This window comes from Macaca nemestrina, chromosome 3 (genome assembly GCF_043159975.1).
Source record: "Macaca nemestrina isolate mMacNem1 chromosome 3, mMacNem.hap1, whole genome shotgun sequence".
Lineage (NCBI taxonomy): Eukaryota > Metazoa > Chordata > Mammalia > Primates > Cercopithecidae > Macaca > Macaca nemestrina.
Genome location: NC_092127.1, coordinates 32,888,479 through 32,908,659, shown reverse-complemented (window position 1 = coordinate 32,908,659; position 20,181 = coordinate 32,888,479). Strand labels below are relative to the sequence as shown.

The 20,181-nt window shown below is 34.4% G+C and overlaps 1 protein-coding gene across 2 annotated transcripts in view; it reads right to left on the bottom strand.

Moving 5' to 3' along the window:
- Positions 1–377: 377 nt before the first annotated feature.
- Positions 378–20,181, bottom strand: part of LOC105488621 (platelet derived growth factor C) — a 221,262-nt gene continuing 201,458 nt past the window's right edge. Inside the window, exons 4-6 of one of the 2 annotated variants that reach the window (XM_011752841.3) lie at positions 12,860–13,067; positions 7,937–8,154; positions 378–3,299 (exon numbers count right to left, since the gene is read on the bottom strand). In XM_011752841.3, coding sequence (XP_011751143.1) covers positions 3,183–3,299; positions 7,937–8,154; positions 12,860–13,067 — 543 coding nt within the window. In that variant the 3' untranslated portion in view covers positions 378–3,182. The remainder of the gene's footprint in view (positions 3,300–7,936; positions 8,155–12,859; positions 13,068–20,181) is intronic. The other variant, XM_071092900.1, reaches the window with a different exon arrangement.

Genomic DNA, 20,181 nt, shown 5'->3' with positions numbered 1-20,181 from the left:
TTTCAATTTTCCTACTCCTTCTTGTGAAGGTAAAAGATGTTATAATTTTTAACTGTGTTTATAATACATAATTGAAACAGTCCAAAATATCAGAAGTTATCCTTTTAGAGATAAGGATATTACAATAAGTGTAAAACTTGCATTTTCTGTCTTTTCTTAAACCAAATCACAAGCAGAAGTCAATGCACCTGGAGCCAGGGATGCACCAAGGGTAACCAAACCGTAGTCAATGCACCTGGAGCCAGGGATGCACCAAGGGTAACCAAACCGTAGTCAATGCACCTGAAGCCAGGGATGCACCAAGGGTAACCAAACCACAGTCAATGCACCTGGAGCCAGGGATGCACTGAGGGTAACCAAACCACAGTCAATGCACCTGGAGACAGAGATGCACCGAGGATAACCAAGTCATAGCCAGGATGTTTCTTACAGTGTAGCTTCTCATTACTTTGGTCTTTGCACCTTTTCCAAGTGCACATGAGAACTATTAGAGGAGGGAGGGAATGCAGAAATGAAAAATGTAGACATGAACACCTGCCTCATGACATTTAAAGCTTGCTTTTTAATAAACATCACTAGGCAAAACAGCCCATGTCTCAAGGACAAAGGCATGAAATACAGATATCATACACAAAACAGTGTGTGGTCAATACAGTCAACACTTACTGGGCTTCTCAGAAATTAGGGCCACACGTGTTATTTGCGTGTGTGTGTGTGTGGGTGTTTGGTAAAATACACAGGATGATCTATAAGTGATTATAAAGTGGTTAGTGCTCACATGGTAACCACTCACCAACTGGCAACTGAGGACTGCTACCTTTATAATCAATTCTGGCTCTCACCATTTTATAAGTAAACAAAAAATAAATATTAAAAAAGGGAAAAATATATTTCGTTCAAAGATTGGAAACAATGGATTAAACACAGTTAAACAGGCCATTTACTAAGACTTAGTAGTCTTCACTAATGAAAGTTGCAAATTGCCAATTACTTTGTATATTCCACGGAGCTATATATCTAGTTTTCCTCTATATGGATAGGACAAAACTAGGAAAAGGTAAGGAAGTAAGACAGAACACACAGGCTCATTTTGTTTCTTTGTTTTCCACATAGCTGGGGGCATGGCAGAACTGCAGGTGTCAAAGCACAGGAAAAGGGTGCTTGCCTGAAGAGTAGTCTGAAGACAGAAGGTCCTGGGCACTAGACATCTCTGGCAAGTTGAAAGGCTGAGGAAAGGATGCTGAAGATACCAGCCCTGAATAGGAATCTATGTCTGGAATTGAGGAACCACATTTTGGAGTGTGCAATGTAAACTAATCCATACACCAAATCAATTTATGCTCACCCCATTTTGTAGCTGCCAGTGGCAATGAAGACATGATCGGAAACCTGCGAGTTTTTTTCCAGTTTCATGCTACCATACAACCTATCACTAAGCATTTCATAAACCATACAACAACTTTCCAGTCAGGTGAAACCTAAATTACCAGAAATCTGTATTAAGACCAGTAAGAAAAATAAAACCACTGCTCAAAGGCATTGGAAACAAGAGGCAGGGAAGGCTCACAGGGATTTTCCCTTTTTTGTCTTTTGAATTGACATATACTTTTGCATAATGAAAATCATAACACAAAATTTTGTTTCATTTTCTCAGAGTCCAAGAGATAAGCCTTGAGGACACACACGCACATAATTTTCTCCCCAAAATAGCCATATTCTTTTATTTGATGATTCAATACATTTTTAATTCAAATAGTCACCACATAACCTAGGCACAATATTAAGCATTTTACAAGCAAAATATTTTACTGATTTTCTTTTCAATTGCCAGAGTACAATAAGTGAACTGGTTAAGGGATATACTTCTGTACATAAAAATATCCATGTATTTATACAAGTGTATGGAACAGAGTTTAAGATAATAAAACCGTAACATCACAATAAATAGGATGTGTTCCTACTGCCCAGCACAGCACAGCATGCTTTGTCAGGAAGCTGCCAAGTCTTTTTCAAGGTGCTTTATGTTTTTCTGAGCTAGGCTCAGATTTCCCCAAAAAAGGAATAGATTAGTAATGGCTGGATGTGAATGTCTACTTTCACCAGTTGCTTTTTTTATTTTCATCTCCAATAACAGGAATGGAAGATATGATAACTTAATTATTTCAGAAAGTCTTTGCAACTTACCAATTCTATTGATTTCCAATTCAGTTTTTTTAAAATGCGGATTAATCTAACTCTAGCACCATACGAGAATGAAATACATGTATTTTTGTCAGAGCAACAATATTTCATATCATCTTTGTTCCTCTGGCTATAACAATTCTGTTTAGAAAAATTTACCAAGCTAAAAATAGTTGATCTAAGTTGTCATAAAAAAGAATATTAAATACCTTTGGTAAAAATAGATATATTTAACAAGATTAGAAAAGCCAACAGTTATAATGTCAAAAGGAGAATATAAAAATGTACACAATGAAACAAATAAACTGACTTATAGATAAAGTGAAGATAAGGCCACTCTTCTTTTCAGGTTTGTCTCTTCCAAATCATGAATATAGTTCTCTTCTTCTAAATGGCAGAAATTTTAATATGAAATATGAAAAATCCAGTCTGTCCTATCAGCATGACACAAGTTTAATTCATAGCAACATAGTTCCTTTTTAAAAACCAGGTTTGTAGTACATAGAATGTTCTGGTTTACATGTGTGAATATGAGCAAAAAAAAAAAAAAAAAAATCCAGATTTTATATGATTTGAGGCCCAGGACATGGAGCTTTAGAGTTAAGCAAGGCAACAGAATCAGGTGTTCACTTGCACAGTTTTTTCCTGTACTGACATTACCCTAAGCCGTATCAAAACAACTGAAATACAGAACCCAGCTAGTGGAATAGGTACATGGTAACTCTGCAACTAGCTGGTGACGTATTTAATACAGCATTTAATTTTCTTTCCACAATTGAAGACCTTTTCTCCTGTCCTTTGGGCCTCCTCCCAAAAGAGCTGTTGCACAACTCCTAATTCTGTTTGATGTCTCCTCTTTCAGAAGGCACTGTAAATCCTGAAGATGAAAGGTCCTTGAAGCAAACAACTGAGATTAAGGATGGAGATAACGCATAAGTTCTCTAACAGAATCAGCCACTGCACTGCACAGCTCTGGGCAAGAGCTGCTGCTGGTGGTGCGGTTATCCTCCTGTGCTCCCTCTGCACACACAGTCACACTCCTCATGGTGCTCTAGGGCCACATCAGTGAGTGATTTATGCAATCCTCTGACACCAGTCTTTGGTCTCAACTGAAGGACCTGAAAGGGAACAATAGTAAGCCACCTTTAAAAATCAACGAATGTCTATGACTTGCTTTTATAAACAAGTAACGTTTTAGAAAAGAATCTTGGGGCCCAAAAAAGACACACATTTTAATTTTTCCTAGAGCAGGCATTACGAACACACTCCCCCCACCAAAAAAGAAAAAAGAAAAAAGAAAAAAAAAAACTCATCATCGTTTCATGAAAGGGCAGACATTTTAATGCCAACAATTTGGAAGCATTCTGTCTCCAAATAAGGAACTGTACTTAAATGGAAAGACTCACCATGCAATCGTTATTTTATTTATCTGACTATTTTAGAATTTCACCTTAAGTATTTTGGAACTACCAATACACAATTCATTTTTCTGTTTGTTGCTTTCTTTCACTCATTCATTTATTCACACATTTAACAAATATTTACACTTGATGCAATACACTCAAGTGAAGAAATACTGTGGAAAGAAACATGATCACTCCACAGCTGAGTCTGCTCAATTATGCCACTCATTAATTTTCTTGGCTACACTTCAAGTCCTCTATAAACTTGATGAGATGGATTAGATGTACTTCATAGACATCAGCCCCAGTCACAGCTAACTTCCTGCAGCTGGATCCTACTGTGCAGTGAGAAGAGGTTTGGCAATAATAACAATGATGCTTCTATTAAATAAAGTTATTTGCAGTTTGGATTGTCAAGGTTTTAATAAAAATACAGCAAGACTGACACTTATACTACACATATTTCCTCTTAATACTATGACAACAAGATACAGTTGTGTAATTCTATAAAATATTATTTAAAATATTTGATGTTGCTACCTATTTAAGTGTATGACATTTTATTGCTTATGATAGAAACAATAAAGTTTAGGAAATTGTATTTTGTTTGGATTATGAACAAAGGCCAGAGCACAAAATAATATGAAATTTTCTAGCATCTCTACTTTTTGGATATGACATAGATAACCTCATAAAGTAACTTCTAAAAGCTACCATTCCTAAAAATGTTCATTAATCCAAAAAGGCACAAGTCAAGTCTTATGACTGTTCTATTTAAAGACTTAAAAGAAAAACAGAGAATGCGTACCTCACTGGAGTATGTGGTAATATCAGAGGTTAATTAGCTAACATTTTTTGAATGCTTACTGGGTGCCAGGCACAATAATAATGTTTTTACATACTTTAACTCACAAGAATTCTATGAAGTAATTTACAATTATTACCCCTATTTTACACATGAGTGAACAGAGGCTTAGATAGAATAAGTGACACAGCCTTTATTTGTACCTAGGCCAGAGATGAATTATTAGAGTGATAGATAATAATTTTATAAACTCAGAATGTCACTGCTCATACATTCTATTTATTTAGTATCTTTCTTCCTGAAGAGATAAACTTCAAAGTCTCATAATAACTATTAGAAATTATAAAATTTTAAAGTAGTTTTCTCATCTATTTCACAATTCTAGAATAAAAATTACTTAGACTTTATTTCTTTAATGTGAAATTTAACTCAATGGCTACTGAATATTATTTTATGTTAGTACTGATTTATTATTTTTGAACAATTTAGGGTGTCAGACTAACTACATTTCAGACATTGGCACTATTCCTTATCACACTCCTGCTACAAATTGTTTCTGGAATGAGGTTGGGTGGGTGGGGTAAGATAAATTGCAATATTGGCATAGCCAACATCTTCAATTCCTATGTCCACGTGTATGCATTTTCCCATTCAGCAAGGACAAAAATTTACTATGTAAAGTAAAAGGTTAGAGAGGCCACCATACATGGTCCTAAGAGTCAGGCCAGGTTGCAATCCTTGCTTCCTCTAGCATGCATATGCCAAGATGCATTTGCTGAATCAAAGTCCCCTGTCTTTGTTTGCTGATGCTCATGGAGATTTACAAATAGCAGAAGAATCTCTTAATGTTCTAGAAATGTAAGTCCTGTATAAGAAATTCTAATGGTGGAGGACACAATTAGTGTTCTTCTTTTTAATTCGTTTTGACAGTTTTGACTTTGGAGGAGAAAAGTAGACTTGGAAAATGGTCAGCAGGTCCCAGACAATATTAAAGAGGAAAAGGACATAGATTATGCCACCAGGAAAGAAACAGGGCTAAAGTTCATCTCAGAAAATTTAGACAGAGAGGTTGAAATTAAAATGGTAAGTTCACAAAAAGGAATGTCCAGGAAGAAGCTGAGCCAGAGATTTTGGAAGATAGTAGATAAGACACAGAGAGAACCAGCAAGGAACAAATGGTCATGGACCACTGCTCAACACATTCAAACAAAATGACCTTGAACTTTTGAGAACCACAGAGCACTGGGAACAGGGATTCAGTACTGGAATAAGGCAATTGAATGGTATATTTTTTTAGGTTCGTTTGTGCAAAACAAACAGACCTAATGTAATACCATAAACTATTATTTCATTAAAAATTATTAAATACGTAAAAATATAAACAAGATGAAAATTATTAAGCCGAGTAAGAACAGAGAAAAAGGAACAAATAGTTTACTATTGTCAGAGTATCCTGTAGATCTTTTGGCCAGAATACCTTTCCTGCTTCAGGACAAAATTCATTAAATCTTTATTGATCATTTACCATAACCAAAGAATAAGACTAGGCACGGTGAAAAAGCAAAGACGAGTGAGAGAGCAGCTAATATATATTAAGGGCATGACAACTGCCAGGCTTAATTCTAAGTGTTTTGTAAATATCAACTCACTAAATCCTCACGGTAGAGTATGAGGGTTGGAGAGTCACCTTACAGATGAGGAATTGAGGCACGAGGGCTAAGCAATTTGCTCCAAGTCACACAGCAAACAAATGTTAGGTTCAAAACTGGGATGTCTAGCTATGGAGTTTGTGTTCTCAAGCATTACATTGTAATGTGACTTTTGATTTCCTCAGCTCTCAATTCAATAGAAACAAACAAAAATAGACAATAATTTTGAAATAATAAAAGTTCTCTAATAGAGTATCTTTGAAGCCCTACAGATGCGCTGAGGATGAATTAGTCATGCTAGGACTGGTAGGACACCAGCATTTCAAGGAAGATACGACATCTAAGTGGGTGTGTGTGTGTGTGTGTATATATATATATATATAGTATATATATATATATATATAAAGTTCCTGACTTGCTTTTCTGAAAATTCTTATGTGGGACTCAGAAAAATCATTAAGAAAATATATTTATTTGGCTAAAATGTCTTCCCCCAAAGAAATCTGGTGATTGATACAAAAAGGAAGAATCTTATTAATAACATTATCATGCTACCGTATCTTTTAGTTTTCCTCAATTATTATATCCCATCTCCTCCTCCAGCAGCATCAGGTACCATTCATGTATCTGGAAACCATCCTTTTTGAAAAGTCAACTTTAAATTTTACAAAGCCTTTAAATTATACCAATAAAAATCTACCCTTCTGGCTTCATTTAAAAATTACTTCATGACTTTTAATTTTTTCCACTAAATAAAATAACATGAAATAAATATATATTTTATAAATAAAATGATTTTTCATATGCATGAAGTCTTCAGTGAAACCCTCATCTGTTAGGTAACCTAAACATGCAAGGTTTCATAAACTACACTTCCTATGACATGATTTTCCTGCCCTTCACCAATATTGTGTTGGCATTTGATAAAGTGGAAAAAAAAAGCACTGGATTCGTGAAGACAAGGGACCCTGTTTCCACTCTAGAGCTAGGCTTTCACTTCATTAAGGATTTCACTGAAATCCTGATGCATACGAAAAATCATTTTATTTATTAGATAGATATTTATTCTGTATTCTTATTTAAAGGAAAAAAATGAAAGGAAAGGCAGTCATACTGAAATGATGTCAGAAAGGCAGATTTTGACTTGGTCTAATGTAAATGTTTTATAGAAATTAAAGTTGACTCATCAGGAAGGATGGCTTCCTGATAGAATGATGCTATATGATGCTGGTGGGGGAGGTTTTGGGATATAATTGGGAGACTCCGTCACTAACAAAAACATTAAGAGTACAAGTTCTAAGGTTCCCAGGGTCCTAAAAAACAATAATTACTAACATGCCATATTATATTTTCTTTCATTCCAGAGAATAAAGAGATGAAAGGTTAAAAAATCCATACAAAGTTTAACATGTTATTTGAAGCAACATGAATAATACAAAGTTTACTATAATTATGAATATGTCATCTTAGGAGTCTCTGTTGCCCCAAGTAGAAAAATAAATATCAAAGCTCTCCTTTCTCCAAAGTAGACAATAATTTATCTCTGAGCTTGTCTTTGAAATATTTTCCTTCATATTTTGAAAAGTTTAAAAGTTGAAAAACTTTACTCATTTTTTTTTTCCCTCAGAAAACACTTTTTTTGGTATGAGAGGCAAAAACTTCACTGACCACCCATGTTATACTACCAGAGAATAATCTTTCTAAATCCCTAATATCTGGAATTTTAATTAAAGGTGCTAATTTTAAAAAATAAAGGCATAAACTATTTGTAAACCTTGTTTTTTTTCCCCCATGAATACTACATCTTTTTTCCAAACATAAATGCATTTCAGATTCACTGTTTTGTTCAAAGACATAAAATACCCAAAGGAAATCAAAAAAGAAAATTGTATACCTACCTCATGGTATTTTTTAGTAACTTTGCTTGGGACACATTGACATTCATTGCAATTGTGGAGACAACAGGCACAGTTCCCTCCACAGCGTTTAACCAGGAGACAACCTGGCCAGAAAATGGTATCGGTTCTCTTTAGTTCTTCCCTTATGGATACTGAGAAGTTACGAGGTGTGCAGCTGTATAATCTTACCTCCTCTGTTAGAAGGTTCAGATCCACCACTATATGGCATAAAAGAGAACAAAGAAAAATAGATGCTGATGCTTTGAGCCTGGATGTATTTCATTAAGCTCTTTTCATAAAGAAATCTTACGTTATTTCATGAGCAATATCCATAAAAATATCCCCTCTTATTGTAAGTAGATTTTAGAGATATATAACTGCAAATTGGACTTTCTAGTTCATAGTAAACAAAGCTTCATTATGACTTAGCAACCAGTAAAGAGATGCCATTGTGTAATATTAAGAACAGAGCCAACAAAACAGTTGAAAGCTATAAATAGGAAACTTTATAGAGACAAAAAGGGCCACACGTTTTAACCTTAGTAAAAAAAAAAAAAAAAAAAAAAAAAAAATTGACATGGAGAACACTGAAGAATAAAATGCAAAATGATGAATGCTTTGATTAAAAACCAAATATAATTCTTAAAAGGATTTTAGGCTGATACAATTAGTGAAGAACAATTTATTGAAATGTGCCAACAGCACTTTCTATAATCTCTATGGCAATAAGAATCATAAAATATAAAAAAAAGCATGAAGAAAATGCACATTTGAAGACAGTTGGGTAGACCATGAGTGAATAAAAAGGACATACTTTATAAGAGTAGAAGTTGTAGGAAGGCATTGCTTCAAACGCATTGAATGATTTCCCATCTTGGAAATTTAGACTAAACTAAACTCCTTCAGATATCTATCCCTCCCCTGCTAATGCGTGGAAGAAATGTTTAATTTATCTAATTTATAACCCCTGCTTCTACACCTTTAGCAAGCTGGTTAACTATGCTGTTTATGCTTTATTCTATGAAAGAATACCTACTTTTGAGGACCAAGCAAAATATTCTTTCATCAGATTGTTGCAGTAAATCCTCAAAGAACCATTGTTTTTAACCACAAAATGATTCTGCCTCAGGAAAATTGTATCAAAATAACATGTCATGTTCAATGTGAATTTATACATATCACATGAATAGTAGGTAATTACTATTAGGATAAACACTTCTAATACAATTTATTTTCTGCCTTATATCTCTGCCTATTTTTTTCCCTAGAAATATTCAAATAAAGCAATTCAAATGACATTGAATACTTTCAGATAACATACATTCCTTCAGGTTTTTTTCTCCTAAATTTAAAAAATTTAGAAACATTATCTAAAATATAATAAACGTACCCTTTCCACTAATATGGATAACATATACATGAATGAAAAAGAAGAAAACTATTTTCTGGTTAAAGATGGCTTCAAGTAGAAATAATCATGATGTAGTCCACTTTTTTAAATTAAAAGCTAATTTTTATTAATTTTTAAGTGACAAGATAATTAAGAATCAAATGCTTATTTTCTTGGATTTGTTATACATGTGACCAGGTGTTTTTGATACTTAAATTGTCTTAATTGTGTTTGATAATTTAAGTATTTTAAGAAATGTATTATAAAATTATGCATAGGTAATTGTAAATTATAAATGTATGTAAACTATATGATAGACCAAAACCTGAGTCCAGCATAGGAAAGCACCAAAGAAATCCTAATTCAATGAGTCCATTTCAACACCTTATTCAGTTAAAAAATTATTTTTCTAACTCAAGGGAAAGTCATTGTTTATTTTGGCTACTGAAAGATTTCTTTTTAATCTGAAAATGATCCTGTGAAAGCAAAACTTTTCAATATTTAAGAGCAAATCCTTCTTTCAAATGCCCTGAATAGGCCAGCTTATCCCTAATAAAAGTAATGAGCTCATTATGCTAAATGGTGTAACATATTTTACCTGGTTTCATTTTGCTGCTCTAATAGTATATATATGTACACATTCCTCTTTTGTTGTTAAAACTATTTTTGGGGTTATTTGAATCTCTTCTCTAGTATTTAATGCCTGGGTAAGGAGGAAGAAGACTTAAAATATGCACAAACACAAAATCTGGTTGCCAAAGTTTTCAATGCTTATTTAAGAATTATACTTCTTAAGAATGTGAGTGAAGAAGCTCTCAGCTCTCAAAGCATATTCATCTATGTCAAGCAGTTTTAAATATGTTATTTCATGACAACAGAAAATGAGATTGTATATGTTCCCTTTAAAATGTTTACTTAACCACAATAAAAGGTTAGACAGATTTCCCAAGTGAACTAAGTTGTGATACCTGCTACAATGTGAAAATTTAAACACACTTTTAACTTAGCTTCCACTCATTTATCATGTTTGACACAAAAGTCAAAAGCCCTTTTTAAGTACTAGTTAAGCTTGACTTAGAAAATACAGTATTTTTTTTTTGTAGCAGTAGCAAGGTATGAATGAAAACCCTGAACTAGAGGAAGAAAGTGAAAGGAAAAAAAAAAAAAAAAAAGGAAAGCATGAATGCAGTCCACAGTTTTCTAAAAATATAATTAAGGATTTTAAATTTGGCATTTCATATTTGAAATTTATGCTGCCTATTGCTAAGCCTTCAAATGCATATAAGCTTCGTTAAAATAAGTCATATGTCATATATTCTTGAAACATTGTATAGTACTTTTAGAGGGGAAAAGGCAAAGAAAATAAAGAGAAAAAGGAAAAGAAAAAAAGAAAGATAATGTACCAAAGCATACTTTCTGAATAGCTTAACTATAATATTAAAGAAGTTTCCCTCTGCCAAATATTTGTAAAAGTTGGTCTTCAGACTTTTTTCCTTTTATAATTATCTCCTAAGAAAACAAATATGGGTATTAGTTTATTTTTCTAAAGAATGCCGATTTTGAGCACATCACCAACCAAAATCATTATTTTTAAATGCAAATGTCATTAATAAGTTTTGCTACAAAAAACAGTCATATTTTTCTTTGTTAGTTGTTCATTCTTTTAAGAGATTCAGTCCAAAGATAGTCTATTACTGTAAAGTAATCTGAGGGTGGTCTTTCTAAGATGAATGTGGTAACACTGTGATGTTTATTCTGTGGGAAATCTATTTCAATGTCTAATTAGAAGCTTTTAAAAGTTTTACTCCTGTTCTTTTGTAGAGATACTCTCAGGAAGGGAGTTAGTTTTGTCTATATAGATGTTATCCCACACCTGTATTTTAGTTTATGTAAAGTTCCAAAAATATACACTGCTTTTCTCACACGTACTGCATGCTTAAAAAGTTAATAAATTTGGCAAACTGCAAAGGGCTTCAATTTTCAAAGTGTTAAATGAATATCTGAAAGATCTGGTTCAGCTTCCGATGCTTTCGAATGCAAGCTAGCCTCCGGCCAAATCTTTGAGCACCAGGCGTATATTTTCAGGCATAAAGGCTTGGCTAGAAGGGACGTTTTTAGGCTCAAATCCAGAAATCAGCTGTCAAAAAACTAGATCTCAGTTTAGAACCTGATTCACTGCCCCTGCTTCTCACAGATCAACATGATAATCAACTTCAAATTTGCTAACAAGGGCTCTATTCATGGATGTTTCAGCTAGTCTTGCAGATCTTCATCTTCCTGTTCCTAAGTGGGAGGGAAGGGAAGTGTTGCTCGTAAGTTATTCATCAAGTTATTCATCAAGATCAAATCTTATAAATATGTAACAGCTTTCAGCATCTGGACAGGACTCGGCTGCCCATGCACTTGAACACTGATTTCAAATATTGCCAAAAGGAAACCACGTCTGTTGGCATAGCGAAATACCAGGGCTGGGCAAGTCTGAACATGACCTGCTGAGATTAAAGCTCATGATCCAAAAAAGCTGCAACTCTTAAGAGCAGGAAAGGGCAGGAATCGGGTTTCCTTCTGACAAGTTTTAGAAGAGCATGTCTGGTGCAATCTGCCCTTGCAAATGGCTCAAATTAACTGAACGTTGTTCCTTTCATATAAATTCTCTAGGCTGTCACTGCATTCTCCAAAGCTGTAGATTTCAATATTTCTGACAGACTAAAACAGATATTTTGAGTGCACTGTAATTAAACGGTTATTTCTATACGTTTTCATTTGTGTCTGATACGGATGCTTTCCAATTCCAATGTTACTAAAAAAAATTAGGTAATCTTACAGAAAACTCAGTTAAAATTATTTCCAATTTCTTGGCCATGTAGAGTTAGGTTTAATTAACAGCACTTTCACTCTTAGAGAAAGATACACCTATATGGGCAAAAGTGATTGTTTCAACAGCAAATTTACATAGTTAAAAATTATTATGGTGTGGGTTCTTTTAGGTTCTTGTTTTCTTGCTATGAACCCTGCCTTGAAAACTATGAATTCTACTTTATGTTGGGTCGTTGCCATTTCTCATAGTTTTTAGAATTGTCTAGGCTTAGAAAATGCAAAGTGATATAATACTGACCCATGGGAGACACTGCAGACAAACATTTTTGTAGAGCATCCCCTTTTTCTAGCCCCAACCTGGTTTTGCAGCTATGATAATTTCTCTTGAGTCCCGAAATCCGCATGTTCCAAGTATTAGGTTTGAGTAAGCAATGATTTTTGTAAAATGCAATGAAGGCCTTCGTCAAAATGATATTTTTGAAGATAATATATAACTGGAATTTTCAGAAGTATCCCTTTCAATATATTCCTGTTGGGTTATAACTAAGTTCCTCCTTTTGTATACATTATTATTCAACATATAAATATGCTCAAATGATAAGAAAATGTATTGAATACATCACTGATGAATTTTAAACTAAGCTGTGGCAGAAGAATCTGAAACATTAGCTGCTAAAAAAAATTAAATGAGGTTCTAATCTGAAGAGGGAGCTTACCTCTGGATTTTCTTCCAAAAACAAAAGCCTTGCCAAGAAGTTGCCAAGTTGGCCTATATAGATCTTCTAAGTCCAACTGCCATCTATCTGGTTCAAGATATCGAATAAGGTCTTCCAAGGTACTGAAGGCAGTTATAGCATTATTAAGCAGGTCCAGTGGCAAAGCTGAAGGGGGTAACACTGAAGGACTCACAGCTTCTGTGAATTGCTGAAAGTAAAATGAATCATATGTTAAATGTTTTAAAAATGACAATGTATTCCTTCTGGACATATGCAAGAAGTTATAAAGACTAAGGCTGGAAATATGTGCGAAGGAAAATTGTGTTCAATTCAATTAGAAATAACTACTCTGCAAAGACTTCACGAAGATGAACTCTGATAGAATTCCTGTAAAATCAATGAGAAAGGCATTAATTTTCATTACCACAAACCGTGATGGATGTGGGTATCTTTTGGTCATATAAAAAAATTAAAAATATCTTCATGGTTCAATTACAGACTTAGAGTGAAAACTATAATACAGTTTATCAAATTTTCCTTTTCCACTTTTCATTTTCCTTCATCTGAAAAATTACCTCGTAGTTATGCAAATTAGTGTCACATAAATTAAAAATTGCATAATAAATAATTAACCCAAAGATCTAGAACAAAATACACGTAGAAATCATTTGACATTAAATAACTTATTAATCAAGATAGAAAATGCCTAAACCATAAAAGATCAGCTTAATAAATTGCCTATAATATATCTTAATATAAAATGTCTAATAAACAAGATTAAGAGATCAGAGAGACGCTGGGAGAATATCCTGACAAACTATGTGACTGTCACAAGATTAGTATCCAGAATATACAAAAACAAGGACAAAGGCAATGGAAGAAAAATGGGCAAATTCCAGACAAGAAGCTTGAATGGTCAATAAACATATGAAAATATGCTAAACTTCATTATCAGAGAAATCCAAAGAGAGATATTATTTCACATACGAAAAAGGGATACTATTTCACACAGATGAGATTGGCAAGAATTTTAAAAAGGATTACTGAGGATGTGATTAAATTGGAATTCCTCTGCTCTGCCTGCAGAAGTTAGTGTACACAGGCATAACACTTTAGCTGATGTAACTGATAAGCACTGAATATTCTTTCACTTATGCACATGGAAATATGTTCAATGATTAGAAAGACTGGAAGCAATCTAAATGCCCATGTATAGGGAAACACTAACACATCGGCTCTTCCTTTTCATTCTCATTACTTCCATCCTGGGCTAGATACTAAAAACGTACTATAAATAGCAGCTTCTAACCTTATCTCCCTACCTTTAATCATTTCTCTCTCCTTTGTTCTATGCTGCATAATCCTGGGTTAATCTACTAAATAAGATATCACTGATCCTATGATGAATTTGGACAAACGCCTATGTGATTTCTCATCTGGAGGATAAAATCCAAATTCCTTACACAGCATTCAGAGTCCTCAAAAACTGACCTCTGCTCACCTTCCCCTCTAATCCGCTACTCATCAGAGACATGCACATTTTGTTCCAATCAATCTAGTCTCTTCGCTGACTACTGCACACATAATATCATCTCAGACTTTGTACCTTAACTTATGCTAAATCTGCCCCCATACCCCACACGCAAAAACTCTCCCCCTGTTGATCTACATCATAAATCTTCACCATTACAATGACCCTTTCAAAAATCCAATTCATCCATGAAACTTGGAACAACAGGGTCATCACTGTCCCATATTATCTCCATTGGGTCAACTGGAAAGAGACTCCTTCTGTGGGCTGCTCTGTGAGCACTTGGCTTGAAGAGCAGAAGCTGCCCTGTAAACTAGGAAAAGGAGTACCTTTCTCTGGACAGGCACAACCCTCATGGGGCTCCTGGCTTTGTGGGTGCCCCGCTGCCCACTGGGGAACATTCTTACAGAGTACAATCGGCAGAAATGAACTTGGCAGCTTTAGGCCAACAATGATTTCATCCTTTTTTTTTTTTTTTAACAAAAGTTTATTGAGTAACTACAGTGTTCCAGGGCCTTTGTGTGCATTATGAGAAAAGCACAGCGGAATGACAATGTCTGGCCTCCTTCCTTGCCTGGATTACTCATGTGTACTTTCCAAGTCTCCACTCAGCTGTTACCCCTTTCATCTTTTTTTTTTTTTAATAAATTTTATTTTGTATATTTGAGGTTTGTGACATGATGTTACAGGATACACAAAGATAAGCAAAGATACATGGAAATGTGTAAGTACATATATATATATACATAGAGAGAGAGAGAGAGAGTACAATGGTTACTATCAAAGACTTAATTTCAATAATGTCAAGGATCTGGCTAAAATATTAGGACTAAGATATTTTCTAATTATTTTATGATGCTTTTGCTCTACCCATTAGACTTTTAAACTTTGAGAGTAGACACTAAATCTAGTATGTTTTTGTTACCCAGTGTTTTCTATAATTGCCAAAAGAACATAAAATTGCTTTGACAGAACTATGACTGAAAACTCTATTAGAGATATAGAGAACACTGATCTGAAAAAGGTTTTAATTTTAATTTAGCCAATTTAGTTACTATTGATTAAATTTATAGTGTAAAAATTTAAAGCAAATTTTTGCATATTTCAAAAATATAAGCCTATATATATATATAAATGTTTTACAAAGTAAAAGTTAAGGGGTCAGTAATAGTCAAAGAATAAGTATTATTACAAATGGAAAGTTTCAAAATCTGTACAGATAAAATAAGTGGCTGCTAGCAAGTTAATACAAAAAGTGTACATTATTAAATCATCAGAGTGCAGATGTGTATTTTAAACATAAAATATAATTGTTATGTAGGCTAATTTCAATTAGACAGTAATCCAAGAATGATTTGGCTTATATTGCTTCCAATTTGTTGGAGATTCTCTGAACAGAGCATTTCTTTTGAAGTAATACAAAGTGCTAACTGAAATGAATATTGCTGAGATGAAGTTCAAAATATTAATACAAAAGAAGGCAAAACAAGATAAGCTTGTAATACTGGGCAAACAAAAGATGCACACCTTGGGTCCAGTGAAGTATCTGCAATCTGCACACTTTTCCCCTCAAATGTTAAAGGTTGGGAGAAAAGCATCTTCTGTTACTGTATGTATAGATCAGTTGGTGTTATAAATCGCTAAGCTTCTAAATATTTAAATTACAATTTGATAAATTTAGAAAGACAACTGTTTCCCCACCACACCCCACACACAGTGGTCCCCACCCAAAAAACAGGAAAGAAGAATGAACATAAGTTCCTGGGATTCAAATAATCAGTCCCTGGACAGAACAGGGGAAGTGGTGCTTCTATTTAAGGGCCTTCTCATGACTGTTCCTCCACCCACTGGTTCAAGGAACAGCCGAGTTGTCCAGTTTCAAGGTTCTGCTTTTCTAAGTGGTTTAAAGGGACTCTCAGAGAGAAAGGGGGAGCAACGAAAAAAAGAAGTTACAAAAAAATGTCTTTGAATTTTTAAGTTTTCCTTTTCTCTCTAACAAAGTACTACTGGTCATTACAGACTAATAGCATTTTCTCCCATAATTAGTATCCAGAAAATTCTAACAATACCTTTGATACTTAAAAACACTTATGATTGGGCTGATAAACTGGTTAGAATATGCAAAATATGCCTTGACTTGAATTGGATTTTCACATTCTCTGTTTCTTATGTCTTTTATTCTTTATAAAAATATGATGGTATACTTTTAAGCTATAGGTTGTGCTAAGACAATTTAGTGGATAGCAATGGATACAAACAGGAAGCAGAGTTTCTTGGTGTTCTGCAATGTAGACAACTAAACCACAACCCTTATTCAGCCAGAGAAAAGCTTCTGTGTTATCACCTGCAGGGCAGTAATGACAACCTTGGTGATGGTGTGGCCCTAGCCTAGACCCTTTCAGGTCTATTACTTTGTAAGGACAGGTTGTCAAAGAGCAGAAAAGGCATCTAAAATCTGTGTGATGAAGTGTCTTGCCAAACAGTATATTTCTAAAATATCAGCTCTATGAGATAAGGATCCGTTACAAAATCGGGTCTTTAAAATTCTCTGATGAAAGTTACCCTGAATGACAACATGATAATGAGAGAACTATGATCAGGAGTCAAGGGACTGGACTCTAAATCCCAGAGATACTCACACGTAGGGAAGAGAGTTTCAGTAAATTGCATAATCTATCTGTGCCTCAGTTTTCTCCACTACAAAATACGGTAGCTAAAGTCAATGACCTTCAAGTTTCTTGCCAGCTTTTACATTTACAAATTCTATTTAATTGTCAGATACAAGAGGGTCCAATGCAGCTTCAGCAAAATTATCTAGAGAGCCTCAAAAATATAATAAACCACTTAGTAAGGCTATAATGGGACTGAGCTCTATTTTTTCTTTCTATGAACTCTCCCTGTTGTTTTAGCTTATCAGTTTTGGGAAAAACTGCCCTGTGGTACAACTGTGGTGTCATTCTACATTTATATATATATATATAAAATTTTAAGAGTACATGAAGTTTATCTTGCTCTTTAAGAAATCAAATATCCTAGAAAGGCATGTCTGGCTTATAAATAGAAGCAGTTATGGTCCTAAAAATCTGAAGGAAACAGGTCCATGCTTAGAAAACTGATACCAAAATGTTTAAATGAATATAGATACATGTTGTGTTATGGGCTGAATTAGAGTTCACCCAAAGTTTCTATTCTACTAAAGTCCTACTCGCAGTATCTCAGAATGTCTGTATTTGGAGACAGGGTCTTTAAAGAGATCAGTAAAATAAGGTAATTAGGGTGGACCCTAATCTAATATGACTGGTGGTCTTATCGTAAGAGAAAATTTTAACACAGACATAGTAGAGAGGGAAGACCATCTGAAGACACAGGAAGAAAATGAACATCTACAAGTCAAGGAGAGAGATGTCCGAAGAAACCAAACCTGCTGACACCTTGATCTCAATTTCTACCAACCAAAATTTTGAGAAAACACGTTTCCATTGTTTAAAGCACCACTGTTTAAGTCTGTGGTATTTTGTTAAGGCAGCCCTCGAATGCTAATACATGCCATCAACTTCTCCATATCTATATAGGAGCAATCAAAGGATAATATTACACCATGTCCATTAAATCATTCAACAAGTATTTATCTAAAAACCTGTAAGGGCTCACACAGGTGCAGTGGCTCACACCTGTAATCCCAGCACTTCCCGAAGCCAAGGCAGGTGGATCACTTGAGGTTCAGAAGTTCGAGACCAGCCTGGCCAACAGAGTGAAACCCCATCTCTACTAAAAATACAAAAAATTAGCCAGGCATGTTGGCCACGCTTGTAATCCCAGCTACTTAGGAGGCTGAGGGACGAGAATCACTTGAACCCAGGAGGTGGAGGTTGCAATGAGCCAAGATCGGGCCACTGCACTCCAGCCTGGGTGATAAAGTGAGACTCTGCCTCAAAAAAAAAAAAAAAAAAAAGATAAAAATAAACAAACAAACAAATAAATAAATAAATAAAAATAAAAATAAAACAAATGAACAGAAGTAAAACCTGTGAGGCGAGCACTATAAACAAAACAAGAGAAAATTCTTGTCTTTGTGAAGCTTATTCTATGGAAGCTAAGTATATTGCATCATAGAAGAGAGTTTTATCTTGCCAAAACAAAGCTGAAATGAGAATCTGCTATTGTGAATCACACAAGTAACCAAACAAGTATCACACAAATCCTGGTGAATGTGGACCATAAAAGAGTGAACTCAGTATGTAAGAATTACCGAAAAACAAATATATTTGTATTAATGAAAAATAACTGGCAGCCCAGGAGTTCAGACAAAATAACAGCCATAGGAACAAGCTCAAGACAGCAAGTTTGGCTGCAAAAGTTAAGTTTTCTTATTGACTTTTCCATTGTTCTTTTCAAAAATCAGTGTTTTACTGTTTTGTATTTTATTATGGCTACCTTAAATATTTTCTGCACTTGTTAACATCTTTCCCCTTTTTTAGAAAAAAGAAAAGCTGATTTCCTGTTTGGAATAGTACTATCTGAACTACTTATAATTTCACAATAAGTCATTACTTACCTCTAAAATACCATAGCTTGTCATTTTATTAGGATTTTTGTGGCCAGTGCAATTTTAGAAACACACTTAAAATGAATCTTCCTTGGACAAATACACACATATAAATGTTTACCTTGAGTAGCATAGCAACTATTGCAAAACTATTAGGGCCTACAAAGATTTATGTTGCAACTTTCCTAGTCAACAGCATATAGTATCCGTCAAACTGATAAGAAAGCTTTCAATTCATTCATACCTAACAGAGAGTTAGGAAAGAAGATTAAGTTTTATTGTCAGAGTTAAAAACAAAACAATATTATAAAATGATCAGGTGTTTAAGAGAAGACAATAAATGTTCAGCCTTGTGTAACATCACTTCTTAAAGGTGTCTCCAATCTCATTTGTGTAGTGTCAAACTGATATATTGTACAGAGGTCTTACTTTTAAAGAGCCTAAGCAGCCGACAGGGCATGCAGACACAAATGCCTGCCAGGAACAACTCACGGGTGGTTCTGTAAAGACACAAGAATGTCCTGAAACAATTCATTTAAACACGCTTCTCTGCCTTTCCCTATGTGCTTATCCGAATTCATCCAAAAGTTATCTGGGTCATGTTTTTAAATTATTTTTAAGCCGGCAATGAAAAGCAAATGCTTGCATTCCTACTCAAGAACAGATGTCTTAATACTGTGTAGGTAATGCAGATTATATATTTAAGTGAGAAATCCTAGGGAAGGTGGCCAATTGTATTCACATCAAGGCTTAAAATTGAGGAGTTCTTATTAAAAGAGCATGACAATTGAATAAAACTTGACACATCTATATAACCCATCACAGCAACAGTCCGGTATGAAAAGTGTATGAGCCAGTATTTAAAAACAATACTTTTTAAGGCTCAAACCTGCAACTGGCCTTAAAAGGCCATGAGTTTCATGGTTTCAGAAAAACCCTGGAGAGCAGAAGTCTTCCTGAGAAGATTGGATATATGAAAAAGGAGATGGCTAATTTTGCCAAAAGTGTTGTCTTAAATAAAAGTAATGTTTATGTACTAACTAGACCTTCTTACCAACTTGATGGATGAAACAACTGCTATGGACTCACTTTTCCCGTCATCATGAAACTGGAGAACCATTACCATCTAACCAGATGTACGAACTAAAACACTGTTACTCTCAACATCTCACCTAAAGCATTCGTGGTTTACAAGCTAAAGAAAAAATTTCACCCTAGTGATAGCACCTTAGATTTGCAGGTCTC